The sequence below is a fragment of the Pangasianodon hypophthalmus genome, chromosome 9 (assembly GCF_027358585.1).
Source record: "Pangasianodon hypophthalmus isolate fPanHyp1 chromosome 9, fPanHyp1.pri, whole genome shotgun sequence".
In the NCBI taxonomy this organism is placed as follows: Eukaryota; Metazoa; Chordata; class Actinopteri; order Siluriformes; family Pangasiidae; genus Pangasianodon; species Pangasianodon hypophthalmus.
In genome coordinates, this window is record NC_069718.1 from 12,039,358 (window position 1) to 12,065,624 (window position 26,267).

At 38.5% G+C, this 26,267-nt stretch overlaps 2 protein-coding genes across 2 annotated transcripts in view; one reads left to right on the plus strand and one right to left on the minus strand.

Annotated features, from left to right (window-relative positions):
- LOC113529552 (dedicator of cytokinesis protein 2) overlaps positions 1 to 26,267 on the minus strand; it is a 119,071-nt gene that overhangs the window by 15,172 nt on the left and 77,632 nt on the right. Inside the window, exons 27-34 of the mRNA XM_026918807.3 lie at positions 5,638 to 5,736; positions 5,199 to 5,293; positions 4,786 to 4,864; positions 3,286 to 3,386; positions 3,030 to 3,088; positions 1,570 to 1,718; positions 1,278 to 1,363; positions 794 to 950 (exon numbers count right to left, since the gene is read on the minus strand). Coding sequence (XP_026774608.3) covers positions 794 to 950; positions 1,278 to 1,363; positions 1,570 to 1,718; positions 3,030 to 3,088; positions 3,286 to 3,386; positions 4,786 to 4,864; positions 5,199 to 5,293; positions 5,638 to 5,736 — 825 coding nt within the window. The remainder of the gene's footprint in view (positions 1 to 793; positions 951 to 1,277; positions 1,364 to 1,569; positions 1,719 to 3,029; positions 3,089 to 3,285; positions 3,387 to 4,785; positions 4,865 to 5,198; positions 5,294 to 5,637; positions 5,737 to 26,267) is intronic.
- The window catches only part of LOC113529553 (uncharacterized), a 29,152-nt gene continuing 17,189 nt past the window's right edge, over positions 14,305 to 26,267 (plus strand). The window contains 1 exon segment of the mRNA XM_026918809.3: positions 14,305 to 14,589. The gene's annotated coding sequence lies outside the window, so the exon portion shown is untranslated.

Genomic DNA, 26,267 nt, shown 5'->3' on the forward strand with positions numbered 1-26,267 from the left:
TTGTTTCTGAGGAAAAACTGAGTGTCTGATTCACTTTTAGTAGCCACATGTGGGTTCTTATTTATCACCAAAAAAAAAAAAGTCAGTTTTCCTTATTTAGTAGTCGAGTGAAGTAGCTTATTTATGTATGTGAGGTGGGCTGACATTTATAGTGTACATCCATAAAGAAATGAGACAGTCAGGAATTTATCATTTTGTCCTTATGTCTGAGCTAAGACAGCATCTCGACAGTCAGTAATGAAAAAGCCATTTGGAACTTGATTTAAAATTTGGTTTTGAAAACTGATTTTGAATGACACACACCCTTTTGTGTAACTCTATGAAATTAGGCAATAATGAAAAAAGTTATACTTAAATCTGCACAAAATAGAGCGTTTATAATAAATTCACTGTAAATTATCCCATTGTATGTATATATTAGAGTTCAAAGCTTATTATATTCTTGCAGACAGGGTTCCACCTAGCACCAAAAGGGTTCTTCAGTTTGCACATTTGGGAAGAGCAGACGGTTTGCTTTTCAAAAAAAAAAAGTTCAATGTATGGCCCCTAAGTTTTAGCCTACCATCCAAAAAATCCTCGATACCCTTTACTGTATACTTTAACTTTATATTTTATAGCTTGAGACGGAAAAAGACAAAAATGAAGGAATGGATGGCTGAATGCCAGGTTAACTGAACATTCAGAGATTGACTGCTCAGTTTAATGGTCAGTCATGAGCATGATTGATGGTTGAACCTCTATATGCTGCTAGTCTGTTGGGCGGGGCTTACATGAGTGGGTTTATGAGGCTTACCAAAAGATTGACAGTGCAGCTCATGCGATTGTTACGGCTGTCGTCGCTCATCACCGTGCGGTAGTCAAGGAGACGTTCCAAGAGTCCAGTCACCAAGGAAACAAAGTTGCGCACCTCTGACAAAAGGTGGAGTCGCTCCTGGGCACACTCTAATACACTACAGGTACACACACACGCACACACACACACAGATGCACACACATTATTTAGCAATACATATACACTCAAATTAAAAAGAAAATTATATACACATGCATGAATGAGCATTACCACACACACACAGACAAACACACACTATGGAAGTAGATGCATGCTTTGACCCAGGGCTATCAGAAAACACAGATTTGTGTTTTTTAGGTGCAAAGTCATGCTTCAGCTAACAGACACTAAAGAGAAAAGCAGATCATACTGTGTGTGTGTGTGTGTGTGTTAACAACCGAGACAGAAATAAAATGATCAGCTATGCTTATGTGTGTATAGGTACATAGTCTGCAAAAGCTCCATGTATCTAACGTCTCCTCCCCCTCCTTCCACCTCGTGATCCAACTTGAGGATGATCTCATTCTCAAACTAAAAACATGAGACAGAAAGAGTGTGAGAGAGAGAGAGATAGAGAAAGAAATAGGAGAAGAGATAGGAAAGAGAAATGTCAGTTGTTTGAGCATAAAACTATACATTTGAGCATAAATATGTGTATTTGCATCATATGACATTTATCCATCAGTCATCTTTGTGTATGTGTGTGTGTGTGTGTGTATTGGGGGGGGTGTACATACTTTCTTAAAGTGCCCCGAGTGATTGTGTTCACACTGCATCATGTCAAAGAAGATGGGTATTGTTGCTCTGCGAAGTTCTTCTTCGGGGATTAGAGTCATCTCCAGTATCGGCCCCACCATGCCGGGGATAAAACAGATCTTATTCACCCCTACAACACACACACACACACACAATAAGCTTTGAAATTGGCATGCAGCGGAAAGTCAATTTGTACTCTCATGTAAGCCCAAGTGACTTTATAAATGTAGGTTGCTAAGCTTCAAGACTACAATAAATGAAATTCAGCTATATAAAAAAACCCTCCTGCAGAGACACTGACCTGCTGCACTACAAGCTATACAGCAAAGGTAGCTTAACTACACTGACACTACATCCATGACTGATCCTTATTTACTACCAAACACATAATTTACAATTAGCAAAATTTGTCCCAGAGGTCTGACTCTGGGTCACTACTCTGTAACTCCCTCCATCAGAAACAGCTCAAGTGCACTACGAATCCCGAGTCCTGAGGGAAACATGATGAGACACCAGTTCTGTCTCTGTTGTGTTTTAAAAGTGGAAGGGTATGTCTACAGGTCTGCTCCCTTCAACATGATGACAGTCTAATGAGTTCTTCAAGGGTTCTTAGCTTGCTAAAAAGTTGACTTGGGCCCCTCTCTGACACAAACTGTTGTACAGAAAACTACACTGAATCTACAGTAAACTGGGTGAGTGGGATTCATTAATAAGGATGTGACCTTGACTTGGATAACCTGGACTGGCTATCACACTCATTTAATCATACTCATTTAATCATTTATACTAATTTAACAGAAATCAGGAAAAAAAAAAACTAATTACCATCTACATTTTTGGTGTAGCTGATAAGCAGCCAGTAACCTTGGGTTAATTGTGCTTTCAACCAACTGACATGACACACATAACTTGATGAATAAAACATATACACTGCGTGTGTTGAGAAAAGAAAAAATGTGATGTTTATCAGTGTTATTCTACGCCTCATGTAGTAAAAATCCAGCTTAGAGAAACAGGACATTTCAAACAAAAGCTGATTAAGGACTGTTGTCTGAAACATATACTGTATGTGGGAGGAAACCAGAGAAACGCTACATTAAGAACATAAGAAATTCCATACAGGGATGCTGGAGCTGTGAGGCAGCAACACTAGCTGCTGTGGCACCGTGCCACTCAAACCCTCCTTGTGTCCATGTATATATCCTGGTGAATAATTAATTAAAAAAACAAAATTTCCCATTCAATTGGGCTGAGATCTGGTGAGGCGATAGCATATAATTTTCATCCATGTTTCATCATCGGTTAAAGGTGATCAGTCAGAAGAACTTCCTTCTGAGTGGACTCAGACTTTGCTTGAGAAATGCCTCCTACAGTCACTGTTTTTTACTTTAAATTTGTCGTTTGTCTATGTATGACTGAACAGATATATACACAAACTTACCCAGCCTGTACCACATGTCTCTGATAGCAAAACCAATCTTTCTTCTCATGTCTCCATATCTGAGAAACAAAACAAAGCCACAAGAACATGGTAGAATTAGAGAGAGCAGATCTCACTGAATCTAAATCTCTGTATGTTTGTTGCAGCAGCTGATTTCCACATTTCATACTGTACCGACTGACACTGTGATTGTGTGTGTGTGTGTGTGTGCGTGTGTGTGTGTGTTTTGGGGGGGGGCCTCTGGTGTGTCACGCACTTTGCCAGTAACTTGTTTCTCTTAGTCGGGGAGAAGTGCTGGAGCTGCAAAGACTCCTGGGTAATAAATGCCACAGCCAAATGGAAGTAGTTATTCCACAACTGCAACAAGGGGATGGAGAGAGAGATTAGAAAGTAGAAAAGATATAATGTTTCTGTGCTTTCAAAAATGTATTAATATTCCATATTAACTGTCCCCACTTGTAACTTGTTTCCACTCATTGTAGGAGATTAATTTTCAGGTCATGTTACATATTACATGACTTATATACTGCTGCTCAATAAAAGTCATCTTGAAATGATTCAGATTTACTGATATCCATATCTTTAACCCCCAGTGTCCACATACTGCCTGACTGAACATATACACACAATCCGTTCCTCGGCCAATTATCATTTGATCCAAAATTCTGCTTAGCTTTCTAGATCAGGGGAGCTGTATGGCTGTATGCTGATCCAAACGATCCATAAACATGTATAAACTTCTTGCATGTGAAGAACACAACTTCCCAACTAATGTTATTAATTAAAATATTCGATAAGTATCTGATGGGTTAAACTGCAACATATTTCACAAAAAATATGTTCTGAACAATAGATGTTCATTAACAGACAGATCATTAACATTTTGGAAGTGTTGGATTTAATGTTCCTACAAACATTCCTAAATTTCAAAAAGACGCATTGAACCAAAAGGTTCTAAAACCATAATGTTTTACAAACATAACATTTTTAGATAGGTTGTCGTAAGAGCAATCTACTATCACAGCATTGAATCAGTATTGGATCAGCATCAGGTATTGGCTGATATGAGTTATAATTAGTTACAAAAAGTATTGTATTTAAAATAGAAAAAGTAGGATCGGTGCAATCTCAGTTTAACAAAACCCATCATCTAGCACCCCTCACCAGAGAATACAACAATAACCTATTTGACCAAAGTGAAATGTTCCAGGATTGAATGAAAACAATAAAAAAAAAAGTTTTAGACTTAATAAGCCCATATAAATTCCAAACGTGGTCAGAATTCCAACCGTATTAACATAATGGAAATATCTGCTTTGCAAAACAGATTACTGGACTACCAGATTATCAATCAGATTGTCCTATGTTCTCCTATTTAAACATATTCTCCTCATAAGATATCATATATATGGAAAATATGCAATTTTAGTACTAGCTTGAATTTACACTTTTATGAATCTATGCAACTAATAATAGAATTCTTAACAAGCTCATGAAAAATTAAACCAACCAATAACAATCAGGGATTCACTTAAATTCCTAGGAACACACATCAGCAGCTCGCTGATCATCAAGAAGACAAAATAAGAAGCGGTATAGAGTAAAAAAGCAGCTGATACAGTACTACCTGACAATTGTTCAAAGCATTCTCACACTGTTTCACTGTCCTACACTGCAACACACACTCTCTTCACTAAAAGAAACCTTACAGACTATAAGCAAGGAAAATAATTGAATGTTTGACAAACGCACACACCTGCACTTCAAAGTCATTGTTGTCCAGGAACTTTTGGTTCATGGTGTCAGCGTAAGTGTTGATGGCGCGGAGAAACACTCTGATGAGAAAATGAGAGCTTTCAATTATCCGTGATCTCAATAATCCATTTACCCAAATTAATCCCACACATTTTACATATGATAAGCATCTTAATTCTGCCTGAATATGCTCTCTCTCCCTCTCCCTCTCCCTCTCCCTCTCAGTCACACACACACACACACACACAGTTAATATTAAAATTAATATCAGAAGCTCACTGACACAGGTTCCCTATATACAGTTCATTTAATGATGATATATATGTGCTCTTCTTTACCCTTCATGTCTTTACTCCCACTTACAATGACTGTATATGTGTGCTTGTGTGTGTGTGTGTGTGTGTGTGTCCTCACCTGTTCTGTACCATAATCATGGTGACCCAGTCAGAAGGATAAACATGTTTACCAATCAAATCCTTGAACAGCAGAAATGTCTCCATCAAAAAGTCCTAATAAAGCAAATATACAACTTTTATACACATTTATACACATGCATATTTGGCAAACAAAATCTTTATCATAATTACAGTGCATGTTTTTTGTGTAAATACATGTTTGTGTAAAAATATGTTTAAAATCTTTCCAAATATGCAGAAAGAAATTTTAAAAATTCAATTTTTTTTCTGTTACAATCTGGACCCTTATTTTGAATGACAAAGTTGTATTTTAGAACTTTATTTCTTCTTTAATATGATATTTTTCTGGAACCTATCAGACATCAAAGATTCAGTATATTTGTGTGTGTGTGTGTGTGTGTGTATGTGTGTGTGTGTGTGTGTGTGTGCGCTCTCACCACTAGGTCGCTTGTGCCACTGAAGGTCTCAATGTAGGTGGAATAGTGTCGATCATCCATCTGACTCAGTATAGCAGTCATACAGGCCACCACACGAGACTGAGAGAGAGACACACAGAAGACGACTGAGGACAAAGTGGACCATTAGCGGTGGGACTGCAACTAATCAAAAGCTCTGACACACTTTTTGGACAAAAAGTTGAGGAAAGTCAACAATCAACTTCTTCCATCATTCGAAATGAATCTGCACCTCCTCTCACTGCCCTCTATCCCTGCCTGTCTTCTCCACCCCCTCATCCTTCCTCTCCTGATCTCTCATATCTCCCTCTATCGCACCTCTCTCCTGTTTAGGTGACATGGTGCAAACGTGAGAGGATGATGAATGGGAAAGGAGGAGGAAGAAAAAGTTATGGATGACAGATGGATGTTTGCAGATGGTATGATGAGGGTGGTTATTCAACTAGGTTGACGTGTGCATGTGTGAAGCTGTGCATATGACTGTGTGTGTGTGCGTGTGTGTCTTCGTGCATTGCCTTCTTGCCTTTCTTTAATGGTGGGTAAACCTTGTGTTAGTCTGAGGTTGTATACTTGTCTTGCCTTATAATTTGTACCGGCTGGTCACAATATTACATGGCAGGCTAACATCTCATATCTCTCAATAGCTCGACAATGAAACTCTTAGTGATGAGCAATGTATTATAACACAAGATCTCATTAATGTGATAATAAGAATGACATGCACACACACACGCTGTAAGGCAGATCAGCAGCTGCAGTCATGATTCTTAATGTTTTAAATGCAATGTTTTACTGGGTTCATGCTGTGTTTCCTCTGAATACCAAACCCAAAAGTTGTAACCCTTTTGCTCAAACCAAAAAAACACTACACTTACAGTTCTGTTGTTTTCTTTTGTGTAGTTTGTACTTTGATTGTACAATGTGCTTAATCTATCTACATATATTTTCTCCTCCAAAGGCATTTTGGTGAAAAAAAAAGGATGATAGAGTAAATTATCCACCTTGTTCATGTTCATTATAACCATTACTGTACTTCACATACACTTACAGATGTGTCAGTGAAGCAGGCTGATAAATATCAGTAAAAATGGAGATCAAATCTAGGGAGCATTTCACTCTGTGTAATCATCTGACACAAATGTTACCGATAGACTGCATGGATCTATAGTTTAAGCTAGAAAGAAATCAGCCCAAGCCTCAATTCATACCATCCACAATACCGTGGATTGTTCTTATGACCATTGTCTGTGCTGTTGCACTTGATTCCAAGTCCGAAATCCACCTTAAGGCATTTGTTCACAGCAAACAATTGGATGTTAATGCTAGAAATGAAACCTTACAGTATATTGATCTATTTTAGATATGAAAGACAGGGAGCTTAGCCCTGCTAACCCATTTATACCAGCTCCCAATACTGATATTGTACACAGTATAACTGACTATGTGTATGCACTTTATTGCACCAGTTTCACCAAAGTTTCAACACAATGACAATGATGCTAGAGTGACAAAGTTTGTGAGGTTCACAGTCGACTCCTACTACACATTATGCATTACCGAACTCTATGGCAATTGGTAGAAGTCTGACTTGCAATACAAAAATTAGTTTGGAGTCTGTACTCACTATGTGGAGGGTTGTTTCATCATTAAATCATGATGAAATGTTGAAATGTTCATTAAACTAGTTGTGTCTTCCACAGAATATAGAAAATAAACCCCAAAGCAGCTTTAGTCTCCGAGGGTCATCGGCGTGAAATTTAATCCTCACACCTTTTATAATGTGTATAGTAATTAAGCCACTGAAGAGAGGGAATCATAGAGGAAAAAAATAATTAAGGGATAAAGAACATGCAGTTCATTAGCTGATAAAAGACCCCTGTGTGGCTGTGCCCTTTAAAGGCACTCTTACAATATTACAGACGTCAGCTCTGCTACTGGCCTTCAGCTTCAAACATGATGATCTGAATTTCATTGCATGCTGTAAGAGTGGGGAAAAGCATAGAGAGGAAACTATATGGTACACACATACCATTTCAGGATGGATAATCCAAGATGTGGAAAGATAAAAAAAAATTATGATACATTGAATCTTCCCAAATGTTTTATCTACTGCAGAAAGATGGGAAAAATATGAAATGACAGGTAATGTGCAATAGGATTTTGCTTTTGAAATGTTACACCATACTTCACACAATATATTGCTTTAAAGGATTACAGATAGTGAAGTTGATAAGGCACCTGAAACAAAACCTGGGGAAAAAAACATATGTGTACACAGCATGTGCACAAACATATCTATTATTAAAGAGCCTTACAGATGCACAGACTCGCAAAGACAGAGAGGAATGAGAGAGTGAATTTAGAGCTCTTATAAGAGCTTAAACACACACACACACACACACACACACACAGTGATATGTGTGCTATCAAAATAGGCAGTAATGCAACCAGAACTTCTAACTCTTTCACTCAACACCTCACCCTGCCTCCTCCCTCACAACACACACACACATGCATACGCACAAACACACACAAACCCAGGTGCTGAGGGGATAAAGCAGAAAAATAAAACATAATCTGTATTATGTAAAAAATCTCATTAAATAGAAGAGTCATCTACATGGGCAGATGGCTCACCCTGCAGAATGAGCCCAACACTAGACACAAAAATCAGTGTGCACTCTTAGCACTGTACATAGAAACAGAGGTGTACACAAAATCTTGCTTCTGGTGCTGCATTTATGTAAGTAACACACTAGAGTGTCTTTTTCAGTTTACTAAAATAATACAGTGGGAGGTACAGTGGCACAGCAGGTCACAGCTGTCTGTGTTCTCCATGTGTAGGATTCTCCAGTTTCCTTCCACTCTTCAAAAATGTGCCAGTAGGTAGACTGGTTAAATGACTGGCTAAATTTCCTCTACATGTGAATGAGTGTGTGAATGTGTATGCATAGGACCATGTGATGGACTAGTGTCCTATCCAGGGTGTGTTTCTGCCTCATGCCCAGTGTTCCTGGGATAGGCTCTGGACCCACTGTGACTGTGATCAGGATAAAATGGTTACTGAAGATGAATCAAAATATCACAGTGAATGAAATATACACATAGGCTGAGTTGTGTCCTTAAGATATTTAAGCCCAACAATGCAGTTAGACTCTGTCACATACACACCTTCTTCTTTCAAACACCAGGAAGGCAGAGATGTTTATGCATCACTTTGCACATTGCACAGTTCACAGGTTCAGCCCTTATAATTCAACAGTATTTTGTTCACTGAAAACCTGTACACTGTATATATATATATATATATATATATATATATATATATATATATATATATGAACTTTTAGCATTTCAAACATATAAATATTGATGTCAGAAAAACCTTTTAGGTCCAGGGCCATCCAGGTCTGTGTGTTTTTTAATTTAGTCACAGTGGTGGAAATCACAATCTACCATTATCAAAGTTTTATTTATTATTGAGCTCCTGTAGTTAGTAGCCTATTTCACATTAATCAAATAGGTTTACTCCAAACTTCAAGTAAGAATCTAAAGTTCGCCTGCCCTTAGAACTGTTTGATGGATGCTTAATTACACAAACGCCTGAAAAATTAATTTCCTGCTAAAATCTTTACAATATGTGGAAGGTTAATTTGTGGTGGGAAATGATTTTTTTTAGTGTATTTGTGGTACCAACAAAAGTTGTTCACCAACCATGCATCAAAAGGAATATTTTTTCTATGACATCACTCTAAAATTTAGTTACAGCCTTGGCCTTTTCTGGCACTGTTATTTTTGAGATTGTAGGATAAATGGATGAACTGCAGAACCCACTTTTCTTTAAGACACAATATAACTTGTGAGGTTGGGTTCAAGGTCGCATTCTATATATTTCTGCACTGACACTTCTGGGCCAAGTCAACTTAATTTTAACTGCAGGGTCAGTCCTTACCTGGGTTAAGGGCTTTACTCAAGTGCACAAGGGAAGAAGTAGAAGTTAGCTTTTGATGGTATTGAATCTGAATCTTTGTTCCCATTTCAAACAGAGGATCACCACACAGCATGGTGATAGCTCGTACCTGAATCTTAAACCTGAGACTGGACCTCTGTGATTCCAGCACCATTCTGACTTTACAGCTTTCTTCAATCTTTCACACACACACACACACACACACACACACATTTCCGAATCAATTCTTCAGATCTGCCATTTCCCTCCCCTTCTCTGGTCTCCCTCCCTCCTCCTTCAGGTCATAGCCCCATTTCTAAGCAGCAATCTTTCATTCTCCATCTTTGCCAAAATGGAATATTTAAGCTACATGACTTTTGAGGCCATGGGCAGCAGATGCACAGGCACACAGACATGCATACACACACCGTTTAAACATTAACACCAAAGTCAGCCTGCAATATGGAAAACAGGGGAGAAAAGGATGAGAAAGGGTGAGAAGAATGTTAACTAAGACAATGGAAAATCAGAAAGTTAGGAAGCATGACACCATAATTAGAAGGAAGGGAGGTGGTGTGAAAAATAAGTAACATCTCAAATCAGTCATCTTGCATGTGGCTATTTAGAGGTGACAACATAAGCATAAGTGTAAAAAAAAAGATGCCAGTGGCAGTTCAGTGGTTAAGCTGTTGGACTGTACTGCAGTGTGGTGGTTAAGCTGTTGGACTGTAGTGCAGTGTGGTGGTTAAGCTGTTGGATTGTAGTGCAGTGTGGTGGTTAAGTGGCAGTGGCAGTTCAGTGGTTAAGCTGTTGGACTGTAGTGCAGTGTGGTGGTTAAGCTGTTGGACTGTAGTGCAGTGTGGTGGTTAAGCTGTTGGACTGTAGTGCAGTGTGGTGGTTAAGTGGCAGTGGCAGTTCAGTGGTTAAGCTGTTGGACTGTAGTGCAGTGTGGTGGTTAAGTGGCAGTGGCAGTTCAGTGGTTAAGCTGTTGGACTGTAGTGCAGTGTGGTGGTTAAGCTGTTGGACTGTAGGTTAAGTGGCAGTGGCGGTTAAGTGGCAGTAGCAGTTCAGTGGGTAAGCTTTTAGATTACGGCACAGAAGGTCATGAGTTCAAATCCCTGCACTGTGAAGCTACCACTGCTGGGTACTTGAGCAAGGCCCCTCATCATGAACTGCTCTGTTGTAAAATCAAGATAAATGCAAGTTGCCCTGAATAAGGGTGTCTGCCAAATGCCATAAATGTAAAAGATAGTAGACTAGTTTGATACATGTACTTTGGCCCTGTCTTTATAGTTTATGGAATACATTTTAGAATATATATCTCCTTTATGAAATGTTTCAGCTCACTAGCACCACCTCAGCCTTTTACCATCATTCATCGGCATTAAAATAAATGACGAATGACTTATTTGTGTGAAACACAAAAGCGCCAAATTTAAAGGTGGAGTCAGAGATATTTAAAACAAAATTTTTTTGTAATATTTGACGATGTAATATCAATTCAATAAACTGGTTAAACGAAGAAACAACATGAACCACCAACCTTCACTATATCAAAACACTTGCCTGTCAATCATGGCGCCTGTTATTTAAAAAAAGACTTGTACTAGTATTCCTGATGTTCGAGCTTAGGCAGGGCCTGAGGGAAAAGAGGATGTATTTGCTTGGATTTTGAATTTCAAAGCAGCTAGCTTCAGCTAATTCCCACCAAAATCCCTCAGTATCAGTCTTACTGGACACAATTCCAGACCACACCACCAGAGGGCCTCATCGCATTCACCTACTCTCACCTGTAGCTCTTTACTTCTGTACTTACTGACTGTTTATATACCCTCATATTCAGATAACCCATTGCAAAGGTTTGTCCTCCTTTGAATTGTATGACTGATCCTTTTTGCCCCTGTATGTTTCTCTGGGGTTTTTTTGGTTTGTTTGTTTGTTTGTTTGTTTGTTTATGGTTAAGGTTATCCTCCTTTTGACTAGTCCTACGGATTTGTCTGCTGGTCTGACTGATTTTTGTACTTTGAACTCTCTGCATGGCATTGTGAATATTGATTATGGTTTTGCCTCTGGTTTTATAAACTCTGCGCTTTGATCCAGCTACCGATCTCTGTGTAGTACATCAGACTAACTATAGCTTCAAGACATTTTATTTCTCATGTTATTTACATTTTTCCATCTCAGCATTTTGAATCCTCAATCTTGTATCATTGTCACACTTGGATCTATCAATTCTATCAGCTCTGTGACTATACTGCCCAGTATGCATTACTTATATATGTCATACAATCAACACAGAATCCTTCAGCTTCCTTATTCCCTTTGCTAGAGCTTGTGATTTCATTACCATATAAGATATGTGCTTCAAAATTTGCTTCCACTTGGGAAATCACTCTACAGGATTCTGGGTCACCATGTTAAGGCATGTGTAGTCATGTCTTCAACAGATGTATCAATGGTTACTGTTTTATTAGAACTGTGTCCCATGAAATTCACTTTTGGAGACTTTACTCAAACATCCATAAAACATGAAAGACCTTCCTGGAATATTATGATTTCTTCTAGATGCATATTTCCTGTAGATGTGTTATTAATTAACACCAGAAGACAGATGAGGTACCAATTCATATTATCACAACAAAAAGATCTGAGCAGTGTAATGTAAATGGTTGCACTGATGATGTCCCTTTCTCTGTATGGGAATGAAACTGGCAGGCTTTAACCCCTCTGACTCACTTTTATGTGCCTTTCTGCCATGTCTGATCTACATAGAGTCTTCTGTTTACTATCCTGTACATCATTTTAAGGATTTGCAGTAAAAAAAAAAAGAGACAGAGGAGAATAAATAAGACAGGACTGCAGGGACTAAGAAATATGTAGGTGAAAAAAATGACAGAGGAGAAAAAGAAGACGGAAACGATAAATATAAAAAAGATTAAATATCTGAGAGCCTTAAAAAATGACATATTGCAGAAATGGAGGTGTGTGTCTGAGAATGCCTGATGAGACTAAGTGCATATGTGATGATAAGAAACAAAGAGCGAGAAAGAGGAAGACAGTCCACAGGTACTCATTAGACATGTCAATGGCTGGAGGGCTCAGCTAAGAACAGGCAGACCTGAGAGAGTGAGAGAGTGTGTGTTTGTGTGTGTGTAATGGAAGAGGGAGTTTTATAGTCCACTCGTCTTTTGTCCTGATTTCAGTTCACTGCTGTCTTCCCTCGGGCTGCCAGACCCAACAACCTCATCTACATCTTTTCTCCCTCTGCTGATGTCTCTTTCCTCAGTACCTCTTTGTTCCTCTTCACCTTTTCTCATTCTCTCTAAACACACACCTTCTGTTTCTCCCCCACTTCATTTCTCCTGTCAACCGTCTTTTTACCACCCCCTTCCACCCCCTCCCACACACACACACACACACACTCACACGCCCCCTCATGTCTGTCTCAAGTAATATTACGAGATCTCATCACAGTTCTGAATCAAATTAAAGTGAGCAAACAGCAGCAACACCTACGTTCTTCACCCTGACCGTGGGTGTGCGTGTGACATTCTAAATGCTAATGAAACACTCTGGGTGTGTGTGTGTGCATGTGTGTGATTGAGCAAGTATTTAGTTCTTTGTGACGACCACATTGTTGGGACCGTCTCCTTCAAGATATATGATTACTTTCTGTATACTAAAACTTTTTCTTTTACAAAAAGGTGTTTATAAAAACTGAAAGGGATTCCAGTCTGTCAAAGGGCACCACGTACACACACATTCACACACTCGTTCACACCTAGGGACAATTTAGCATAGCCAGTCCACCTACCTTTGGAAGATGGAAGGAAACTGGAGAACCCAGACGAAACCCATGCATAGAAAGGGAGAACTGCAAATGCTTCACAGAGAGTAACCTGTGCCAAGTATTGAAATGTGGACCCTGGAGGTGTGAGGCAACGACGCTACCTGGTGCACCACCTTTCCGCATTTTATTACAATTTCAACACCGAATTTATGTATGGAATTTAACTTCATAAATACCCCCACAAAGATAGTTTTACAGAACTATGCATTATCCTACACACACAAGCTGTTTCCTTCATCACAGAGGTTACTTGAGACACACACAAGGTGAGTGCTAACACCTCTGGTTCCATTGTGCAACGCCGCTTATTTTCAGCCGTGATTAGAACACGCTGACACTTCATTTATCTTCAGATATCTTCAGTGAGAAAAACCTCTTATGCACATAGACACACTTTTTTAAAAATCAGTCTAACACCAGTAGCAATGGATGTGCAAATACATTTCCTTCCTCTTATCAAGTATGCTTCATAACCAGACAGTTTTTAGGTTATATTACTTTTCAACAGGTACCATAGTTTTACACACTCCCTCTCTGACCTTCCTCCTTTTCACCCTCATCCTTTCTGTGGCTCTGCCACGCTAATGATGGTCTACCGTCTTAGACACAGAACTCCCACATCCTGTGTAAAAATTAAAGACTGCAACCATTACACACACACACACACACACACATTGTGCTCCTAGTGCTTGTCCTGAGAGTTGGGAATTCTGTACAGGCACAGGAGATCTGTACTACACGCCACTGTATCAGAGCAAAGCAGTAAAAACCAGGACACACATTAGGATTAACACAAACACACACACACACACACACAGACACACACACACATAGCTTGCACTGGGAGAATAAGCGAGAGAGAAAGGGAGGGAGGAAGAGAGAGAGGGAGGAACGAAAGGCTCATTTAACGAGAAGACAGAGGCAGATGTACGCCGGAGAGAGTGAGAGGTGTGACGGAAAGCTGACCGGAAATAAAAAGAAAAAAAAAATCTGCATGGGGGAAAAAAAGAAGATTTATGATATACTCTGCCTTTGGAATGAAACATTAACAAGGAAGGAGAATATTAATGAAAAGGAGTGAGAAACAGGCTGAATGAGAGAAAGGAAGGGATACGACGCTCTCATACACACTGAGGTCAGTACTTTATAAGGCGTATATGTGTGAGTCCTCATTCTGTAATTTTATTACCTTACACTGGTGGAATAGGAAACACACTCCCACCATTTTATATATGCAATTAAAAATAGACAAGTTTTTTTCTTTTTTTTTTTTTTTGCATCTGAATGCAAAGCTGAGTTCTTCAGGTTTTATGGAAAAACCAACCTGACAATTAAATTCAAATGAAACTTTATAGTTATATAAACAAAACATCGTAGAATTGTGTGATTATAATAAGCTCTAGACTTTACTCAAAAACTTTATGTCCTGTTGCATAATACAAGATCTGAAACGATTCCTATTGAATTGGTTCCTGTTAATGTTTGATCTATCTATCTATCTATCTATCTATCTATCTATCTATCTATAGCAGTTTAATATGAGTTAGTAGGGAATCTATGGAAAAGAGACAAATATATTTATATATTTACTAAGTAGTGATGTCACAGGATTTGTTCTAATCTGCGTAATGGTTTAAAGGCAGTGTGTGTGTGTGTGTGTGTGTGTGTCTGTGTCTGTGAGTGTGTGTGTTCTCATATTGCATATAGAAGCAGGTGTGTAATCCCACCCATCTGTGAAATACAGCTTCAATGCTTTTCTCTCTGCTTTTTCTCATTAGGAGTCTGTCATAACTTGTTTTTTAAACACATTTATACCACAGTCACAGTGGTATAATTTCTCAGTCATACGCCAAGTTATGTTTTTTGTAACTTCAAGAGAGTAGTGTAAAGTATATCCAGTAATGTGTGCATGTGTTTTCTGCATACATTTTCATATATTCCACATTTCTATTAACTTAAACTGATTTTGTTGAGAAAAGCCCTCATTTTCAATACAAACAATTAAAAGAAAGTGAGCATCTTTTAATTATTATGCTATATTTGCACAACATAACGCCATATTTTCATATTTATATACATAACATCACTGTTTTTGAGTACTTCATCATTGATATCTTGTTAGGTCATTGCTGTCTATATATATGTCCTATTGTCCTTTCCAAAGTGTTGCCTGCAGTTACTGTAGTACATAAATACTGTAAACTGTAACTATAAGTAACTGCATGACTCTTGAATTCTGTATTTCTGCTGGTTTCATTCATACACCTTCTTGTGTTATTGATTAGAGATTCTCCAGTGCTTCTGGTTCACTCGTTCTGAATGTGATTCACACAAAAACCCTTAACAAACATGCACAGCAATTACGCCCCCTCCTCCCCTGTCTCCATTACAAAACAGTTTTCATTATAAATAGCTGTGCAGAAAAATGGGGTCGGATATAAACTGATTACTGTTTATTTTTGTCCAGGCAACTGGACGTTGTTAAGAGCTTCCGCAGTATTGTCTCAGGATTTTCCAAAACTGTGCATGTGCTTTGTACACTGCATATTATCTCGCCTTGGATAAATTGGGATTTTCCGTGTGTGTAAAATTGCTCTATAGCTTGTTAGTGTAAGCTTTCAGCTGAGAAATGACTTGGGCATGTATTTGGTGTCTTTAGAGACTTCTCTTTGTGCAAACAAATGTAATTGCTTAGACCTATACACTGGTTAATACATATGCTAGGCTTACAGCGGTGTGACACTGCATCTCCCTCTTGTCTAGTGTATTCACAGTAAACACACATACCATTAGAGGGGCGCTGCATATTCTATAAGAGTTCTCTAAACCCATCTTACGCTCATACACTCTCTGCTGCACTACACTGAGCAACACACACACACACATGCACACAAAAGCACATTGAAGAGGCAAGAAAAGGTGAAGCGAAGCACACCGGCTTCAGACAGAGGGGAGGAGAGTGGGAGGAAGGAAAAAGAAAGAAGATGAATTCATCTGGATGATGAGAACAGGTTTTTGGGGGTGTCACAGAATCCTCCTTTTCGCTTCCTGTTTTCCTCCCTGAACAGTCACACTGTTCCTCGTTAATAGTCTCGTTATGTCTCTCCATATGTAACCAGCGTACATGTACCCTGCTGTTTGTCAGTGTGTTATTCGAATGCATTCAAAAAACTAATGAGCCTATAATTTTATACTGAACATTATCAGTGGCACAACAGAACATGAAAACTGTACTGCTTTCTTAAGTGAGATAATGACAAGGAACAAACTTCCTCGGATTTGTTTCATTTATTTACCTGCAGTAATTTTGTGTGGGGTGCTGATATTTAGGTATGTCTGCTTATATACAGACGATGGTCAAATTCAAAGAAAAAATGTGGCTCTGTTATGCTGTGGGCATTTTGCTGGCATGGTTTGGGTCCACTTGTTCCTGTAAAGCACTTTTCCATTAGACTGTGCCTAATTTACAGAGGCACAGCTTTGTAAATTACCCACAATCCTCCACATTGCCACTATTTCCATTCTGCTGCCATGCAAGCCAGGAAATAATGCAGATCACTAATTGATAAAAACAGTCACACAGATAGATTAATGTCTCTGGCTAGAACGGCTTTCTTCACTCTTTTCAAAAGTCATTTTTCTGGAGGATTTTAGAGGCCAGCAATTTAAATAATTCAACTGTTCAGATTTTTACTTATTTACCCATTGCTATTTAGCTTGATATTACATTTCTTCCCAAGATCTGCAGAATGTGACATCTTCTTGTTGGGGCAAATCCCAAATAGCTTCCTATGCCTCCTATGTTTGTGGCTTACACATAACATAGCATAATATAACATAACATTATAGAGCCCTCACTACCTAGTGACCTCATGAATAGAGTAGAAAGACATTTGAGATTCAGCACACTTTTAAAGTTTTGGCACAGCTGAATGTGTTTGGGTGTGTAGGCAGCCATTATATGAAAGTTTGCTCCTCTTTATTTTCACTAAACTTGAAATTTCTGTAATTTGTGAGCTTCCATTAAAACAGTCTGCCTATGTCTCGTGCTGACTATCAGTGTATGAGAGAGAAATGCAGCAACACCTCATGCATTTTTAACTTTGAGGTTTTAATTACAAAAATAGTTTATATGAATTTCAAGTAGCACTTTACTACCAAGTAAAAATTAATGCCCTTTTAGACACCACAGAGTGCACTATGGCCAGAAAACAACACCATTGGAGATTCCACAGAAAAAGTGTGAATCCAATAAGTGCCTGTTGGAAATTGTTAAGATATAAGATGCAATATTTGTTCATTTTTATATTTAATTAGAAAATTGCTACAGATTTTAAAAAAATGTGAACATAAAACATCAAGTAACAAGGGTCATTTAGCCAAAAAGTTGAATCGAATTACTCACTTCTTTTGTATTGGGAAGCAACGTCACATCAAACAGCGACATCTCAAATAAAACACTAAAAGAAAACCTGTTTAAACTGTTTGATTCTAGTTTACGTTCACAGTGTAGGGGAGTTCTTGTTCTGAGTGTCTGCTTTTAAAACTGTAGTAGTCTTTGGTGCCCCTTTGGTCTGCCCCTTCCTCTACATAGAGCAGGCTATGACCAGTTAAAGCAAAATATCTCCAACGTTTCACACATTTCTTTTGTGATTTCAGTGTATTGCCTGAGTATTCATAGTAATCCACTATATCTCACTGAGTTTCCCAGTGTTAAAATACTACTCACATTAAAAGTATGCAAAGTGCAGTATACACAGGGTAATGAAACATAATGAGACTGATCACATGGTACGTGTGTTAGCAATAATCAGGAGTCATGGCCAGTAGAGAGATGGAACAGATGGAAATCAAATGCTAACAAAAGGCTTCTTTGCCAAAGAAATGATTGCCTGAAGCAGGCAGAAGGCAAACAAAAAAAGTGTGAAGGAGAAAGAAAAGTGAAAGAGCAGCAGCAGTAGCAAGAGAGAGAGAGTGAGCAAGCGAGCGAGAGAGAGACTTATCAATTGAATTGTAAATCTGACCATTACTGATTACTCAGGTAGAACATCAGGCAAAGTGGTTTACAATTGCATCCATCACATTAAAAAGGAGTGAGTGAAAGAGTGTTAGAGGGATAGAGTGAGTGAGTGAGAGAGAGGGAGAGAGAAACTCAGATCTGTAGGATGGTGGCAGTGATGGAGAGGCAGTCAGAAAGACAGATTTCACCAGCTGATAAACGGGACACAGCGTGAGAAGGTGAGACCGAAAGATAGAAAGAGACGGAGAGGAAGAGAGTGAGAGCAGGATGAAAGCCCAGGCAGGGGTGATGATAGAGGAGAAAGTCATTGATAGCCATGAAAAGAAAGAGGGAGGGTAGTGATAAAGGCGAGCATGGCAGATTATGATGGAGGGGGGAACAGTGAGAGTGAAGGGATAGATGGATAAAATGCAGAGAGAGAGAGAGAGAGAGAGTGAGGAGATGAAGAAAAGGCTAGACTGAACGACATTTAGACAGGCTTCAAGCTCTCTGACTTGACTACTGTCAGCTCTGACACTGCATTTGTGTGTGAGAGGTTGTGTGTGTGTGTGTGTGTGTGTTTATTTGAATATGAGAGACAGTGACAATAAACGTCAAACATACTTACAACCCTGATTAACCAAAACGTTCTGTTGATGCTTAGCTACCCAATAAAGTATACACACACATACACACGCTTTCCCACTGTTCTGATTAAAAGCCTGATGCATTAGGTGATTGAAACTCAACAGAGTGGTGTGTGTGTGTGTGTGTGTGTGTGTGTATATGTGTGTGAAGCAGAAAATATAGCCCTCTTCCTCCTCGCTCAAATATGCACCTACACTGTACAGAGCTTTCCTCTGTACACACATGCACAGCTCACAGGAAAACGCACACAGACAGTGTGTTAAAGCACTGATTTTTCCTTAAACCCAGATAACACCCTAAGGTTTTTCATCAGTGTGAAGCATCAACATAAAGCAACTGATCATAAACTGGATTTAGAGGTTTGATGTTCCGATAAAGATGGCTGCCAGGAAATTATGCTAATACACAAAAGTAACAAAAATCTAGATTTCAATTAGATTTTTATTTAGCCTAATCATAACTAAATAAATTAGTATATACAATGCCTAACTTACCTAACCAAAAACAGGAGGAAATGCAATCGTCCCAAAATAAATTTTGTGACAGTGCATCATTTTTTAAATGGAAGTCCCATTTCTGTTCTGTTTTGGGTGGGGCAAAATCTGAGAAACAGGAAAATAATCTCATTATATTTGGATCATGAGGTTCCAAGCACCAATTCAGATTGCTGTACTGACATACAGGAATACATCTGGATCCAGGTGTTGTAGAGTTTAAGCTCCTAAATGAGTAGTTGAAATTCACTGTACTCTGTGTTCTAAAATTGTGTGGGTCCAATAACAGAATTTTCTGTTCCTTTAACATTTACACAACTGTAAACTTGTCCTTCAGTGAACTCAAACATAATGGATAACACTCAGTTTAAGCTCTTAGCTCCTAAAAACAAAAACCTAAGAGCTTCTGTTCTCAATCACCATTGTACAGCGATATTCAATGTCATAGTAATGAGAAATCCAATGTAGAAGAAGTGTAGACTGCAAATGATGGACTCAAAGTTCCAGAATGCAAGGCAGTTATACAACACTCTTGTCCGCAGCTATGAGATTCAGCTCACCTAGTTAGCTATTAGCATGAAAGTTAAAGCTTTGGAAGCTGGTCTGTTTAACTAGAATGTACAGATGAGGACATTAGAGAGCCAGACAGACTAAAGTCCTAAAAGTGCTGCTTCATCTGTCTCTTTAGATAGAGATAATGCAAGGGCTAAATCAAACTGGTGCCATTATAAGCAAGTAGTCAAAAGGCATTGTGGGTAATGTAGGAAACCATTAACCAAAGTGAAATTAGACCAAAATTATGAAGAAGTTTAAACTAAAAGGTCAACTCAGAATTTAATTACAAATTAAATCTTGAACCTGTTAATGATAATGTGGGGAAAAAAGCTCGTAATCATCCTAAATTAAAGAGAGCTGCAGTCTACAAAGTACATAAGTAGCACAGAGACTGAGTTAAGTAATACATGACTAGCATAGAGCTGGAATCTATAACTTACACGGCTAGCATAGAGCTGGAGTTTACAAAGTAAACAATTAGCATAAAGCTGGAGTCTACGTACATGACTAGAATTGAACAAGAGTGTACAAAGTACATAACTAGCATAGATACAGAGTTTACAAAATACATGACTAGAATGGAGCTGAAGTCTACAAAGTACATGATCAGCATAGAGCTGGGGTTTACAAAATACATGACTAGTGTAGAGCTGAACTCTACAAAGTACAAGTCGGCAGATGAATCTGAGGTGTGTACACTACAGTGAGAAGAGTAAGAAACAGAGTTTAAGGTACCATTGATGATTATAAAATGCTATGTGTGATTATGCAAATGCTATAGGAGTGTACAAATTGCCATTTTCATCTTTAAAAAAAGAATGGTCACAGGGCCATATTTCATATAATTGATTTGTCTTTAAAAATTCAAGAGTGTCATGTCCCAAAAATTCTTTTAGGCACTCATTAATCTGAATTATAGAGGCTTGACATTGGCTTGTTGTGCTACAATTTATCTCCAGTGAGAGAGAGACAGAGAGAGAGAGAGAGAGAGAGAGAGAGAGACAGAGAGAGACCACATTGAGATCTACCGCACACTCACCTGACACTGATCACTGCATTACAAGGTCACACCACAGTGTTTCGTTGTGCATCTGTTTATTTTGTCTGGTTTTGTCTTTTCAATTGAGTGTGTTTTGGCTAGTAAATGACATGGCCATTACATTGTTCCATAACTGTGTACTGAGAGTTTATTTGTGTGCGTGTGATTGAGAGACAGGGTGAATGTCAAATGGCTCTCTCTAATGAGCATCTTCTGTAGTCTTCCTTTTATCCTTGTAATGACTCCTACTTATAATAAAAGAGTGTACTTCAGCAAGCTCCTCTGAACTAAATCAAATCATAACCAAACTCCCATTAATGCTCTTCTGTGAAGCCAGATGCCATCGTACTCAATAACTGAGACGGCCGATGTCTGATGTTCCCTCATTTAAACAGGTCGTATCGAATAGCCAAGCGAAGAACCTCTAATGGTGTGTTTCAAATCAAATCAGATAGTGTTTGATATAATACTTCTTATTAGAGTTCATTCTGACAGGTCATGGTTGTTAAGGAAACATTTAAAAAGAATAGAAAGCATCATACCTTTGAGCTAATCTTCAGTAATTAGTAGCTAATTAAATACTGCTTGGTAATTAGTTAATTAGTGGTTAGTATATAAGAATCAATACATTCTGATAAAGCCAACAACGGGCACAGGGACACTGAACAAATGCTTTTGATAACCTAGCCAGCTTTATACTTTATTTAATTTCACATTCATTTAAAGGTTACATTTGAAAATCAGTTCACTGCTCACAGCCATTGCTCAGTAATAAAACTGACATTCACAGTCCTTTGCTCACCAAGACTACGCCATAGACATGATTTCACTGCAAAAACTAGCTCAAACAGGATCCAACAGACCCTGAGCTAATCTAATTACTTAATATCCCTAACTTGAGAAGAAGATGGACAGACTGATGACAGTAAAAGTGACTGTTTCATCATTAAGGTAGGAAAAGGTGCCATAGTTAAGTTAAAAATAAAACAAGGATTAACATCCTTCCTTTGTTCCTCTGTCTGACCAGCTGTAATTAATTCATTCATCTTCAGTAACTGCGTTATCCTGGCCATGTTGCACACTGTGTAAGCATGCTGCTTCACTGGGACTGCAGGAACCTCTGTTAATAGTACCTTTTCTACTGATTTTCTAAATTTGAACCTGTGCTGACATGTGAGGGATGTTCATTGTTATATTTTATTAAGAGTGCTCAGCATAAATGCTTTCTATATTTTGGAGTGCAGGACAGAGCACCAATCTCTCAGATTGTGTCAATTACTTTGGTCCACAACACTAAAAGTCTGATTTCCATGATTTGTGTGTTGTTGAAGGTCCATGTATGAGGCAGAGAGTAAAAGTCTGTTTCTGCTGAATTTTTGCAGAAATCCTACCTGAAATATGCCTGAAAATCTTTCTACATCCAGTCTGACATGATTTGTGACCTTTTTTATGAGTCACTCAATGAGAAGGAGCTGCTCATCTTGCCAGTTACAGTTGCACTTTCTAATTAAAGCCAGAAATCTTGGCTTTAGGTGGTCACATCATGACAAACATTATTAAATGCATGGTCCATGTTACAAAAAGACTGTTTATAATACAAGGTCCAGATCAGCTGCCCTTTAGAGGACTGACTGGGTGACTGACTTAGTTGGATGCATGCTAAGTCAGACGTAGAGCTATAAAATCTGTGGTTTGATAATCACTACAGCAATATTGGCCTTTGTAATACTAAATTCACAGAAGACTGATTCATGCAAATGAGCACTTTAACAAGGTTGTTTTTGTGGATTCTCTGAGCATACTGATGTCAGACGTTCCAGATAAGTTTTCTGTGCTGTTTTAATAAATCATGGCATTGGTGTGTTTCAAAACTTTTAATTTTGGTCAAATTAATACAGGCCAATATATTATCATATTAATATAATTTATATTATATGCATGGTTAATTCTCAAATCTGATTGGACAGAAAGTATGCATTATTTTGTATAACAGCACAGCTTGGGCAGTAGTTCTGGCTGTATCATAAATGATACGTTTATAGTAATCCACTCATTCTAATGAGTTATTGTTTATATACTAACAGCTCATACACATATGGCAGATGCTCCACATAATCTATAATGCTCTACATAATTATATAATCTAATCTCAGTTGTTGATACACTATTATAATAAAAAAAAATTGTTGTTTAACAAAGAAAACCATATAATCCTTCATCTGAAGTTTTTTGTTAAGAGATGTTTATATAACATTTATGGAAAAATGATTGGGTGTCAGCATTTTGTAACAGTCATGGTGTTTGTAAAGTTTCCTAGCTCCGGAGTCTTCAGGACAGAGGAGTTTACACTTTCCAATCTCTCGGGAAAATGACTAGCTGCATTTTTTTTTGTCTTATTATCTTCATGAGATGGAAAAGGAGTGGGTGAGGGAACGACTATTTATCATTGTTATAAAGTAAGTGATAACAGGAACTTGTCACGCAGACCTTCCACAAAATTAAATCTAACTATAAACCATTAAAAAGCACAGCATCATTCATTAAATAAATTAAACATTGCATTCACTGGCAAATCACTGTGGTCTAAGAGGAATTTCACACTTCGGACTGTTAGGCAATAGTAATACACTTCGGGGTGTTAAAGGCCCTCCGATTTGCACTGGGTTGTATCACACCACCTTGGCATGTATTACTATCGTATAACAGCATGGTGTGTTATTCCTTACATAACATACTAAAAACGCAATATGAAATAATATGTTGCAAATAACAATTTAAAACATTATAATAGATAAAAACAGATTCTACAAGTCTGGCAGGATGAATACAATTCATCCAAATGATATTCCCTCAGCTGGTGTTTTGATTATGATGATGGAGATACACTTCTTACACACAGTCTCATACCATGACAGTCCAAAATCTCCCATATAGTTCCTGCTACTGTTCAAAAGAAATACATATTTTTACTTGACTTTTGGTTTCTCCTATTGTGATTAGTGCTCAGTCATTAAAGTCAGTTGTATATGTGTCTAATTCAAATAAATTGATATGACTCATATCTGTACCTCCAGAAGAAAAACAATTTCTTTTTTCAGTAGATACTTTATACTCTTATGCTTTTTAACTTACAGAACCAACCAGACTGACTTTCTTCTGGTAATAAGAAGACACTTCAATTCAGTTAGTCTTGACCTGAGCTGATAAAACACACATGAATAAGTTTCTGTGTGGTGCAACATACCAGAGCTGACAGATTAAAATCCCACTAGTGGGATGGGCAGGTGTTGGGGTTAAAAACCACTCAGGACATTACATTTTATTGCTGTCCCACAATAACTGCATTTCTTGTTTTGTTTTGCATGCATTGGCTGTAGAAGGCTAACTGAAAAAAGAGGTGTGTGTGTGTGTGTGTGTGTGTGTGTGTGGTCTTTCTAATTTGGATTGCAGGGACTTTAGCCAGCGATCAATAATCAGGGAGCTGTAGATGAAGCACTCTGTCACCAATCTCTCTCTCTCACTCTCTCTCACCCAAACACACTCACAAAGAGAATGTGTGTGAAGATAGAGACACGTATAGACCCCAGCTGCTGAGTAAAACGCCTTCACGTGTACATTTGCCCAGATTGTCTCACACACGCACACACACACACACACTCACACACTCACATACTGCAGGAGTATGATGACACAAGCATGCAACCATGTAAACACAGTGTAGCAAGCTGCAAAGGTGTGCAGCTGTTTTTTAAACTGTATGAAGAGTTCTCGGACTGCACTTACACTTGTCCTTCATTGCAAACACACAGAAACACAGACCGTGCTGTATCCGTAGGGACGACAGGGATGAAAGGAGAAATACAAAGTCAGGAGAGGTGAAACAGGCGGGGAGGGCAAAATATGATGCCTCGGCAGAGTAGATAGAGAGATCATGGAGGCTTTGATGGGAGGAGAGTAACACAGAAGAGATAAAGAAAGGGGAGTGTGAAGGATGAAAGCTTAATATCGCTTTCAAATGCGGGTGAAGCGCAGCATAACATTAATGACAAGACATGACAGCAATACAATATTGGGAGCACTGGAGCGGTGTGTGTGTGTGTGTGTGTGTGTGTGGTCATTTGAGGTAAATCAGTGCACAAAATAAACCAAGGCCACACTTGAAAGCAGCAGTTTCTCCTCACACACAGATGAGTACACAGATCGTCTGAAAGGATCTGTTAGAATAAACAGTTTGATTTTGATGACCTTATGATTGATTGATTGAATGATTGATTACGCTAAAGGAAGCCATGGATTGCAAATCATGTTACTACTGTTTACACTGCATCCTCCTCTAGTAAACACAATTGAAACTGAATGAATGTGGGAAATATGAGTTGCAGAAATATTTGTGTGATGAATGGTATAATGGCTACAGTATTTTTAAGTCATTGTGAATGAGTTGTTAATACAGAAATGAGAACATATTAGAACAAACGCATTAATATAAACCTGTGATTTGCCTTACAGTCAGTGCTTTTGACTGATCAGAATCAGGAACAGTGCCAAGGTATAAATCCAACATAGCAACATACAGTAGTATCATAGTAAAGACATGGTAGTTTTATGGCTTTAAATACACTTTATGGCCACAAGGATGTGGACACATGTCCATCACACACATATGTTGGCCTTCCCCAAACCAACGACGCAAAGTTGGAAGCACGGAATTGTCTAGAATATATTTGTATGCTGTAGAATTAAGATTTCCCTTCACAGGAACTAAGGGGCCCAAACATGTTCCAGACAATACCCCTGTGCACAAAGTCAGCTCCATAAGGACATGGTTTGCCGAGGTTGGAATGGAAGAACTCAAGTGTACTGCACAGAGCCTGAGCACAACCCCACTGATCACCTTTGGGATGAGCTGGAACTCCGACTGTACCCAAGGCCTCCTCGCCCAACATCAATGCCTAACCTCACTAAAGCTCTTGGGTCTGAATGAACACACATCCCCACAGCCATGCTCCAAAATGAGTGGAGAGTGGAGGCTCTTATTACTGCCCATGATTTTAGAATGTGATGTTCAACAAGCACAT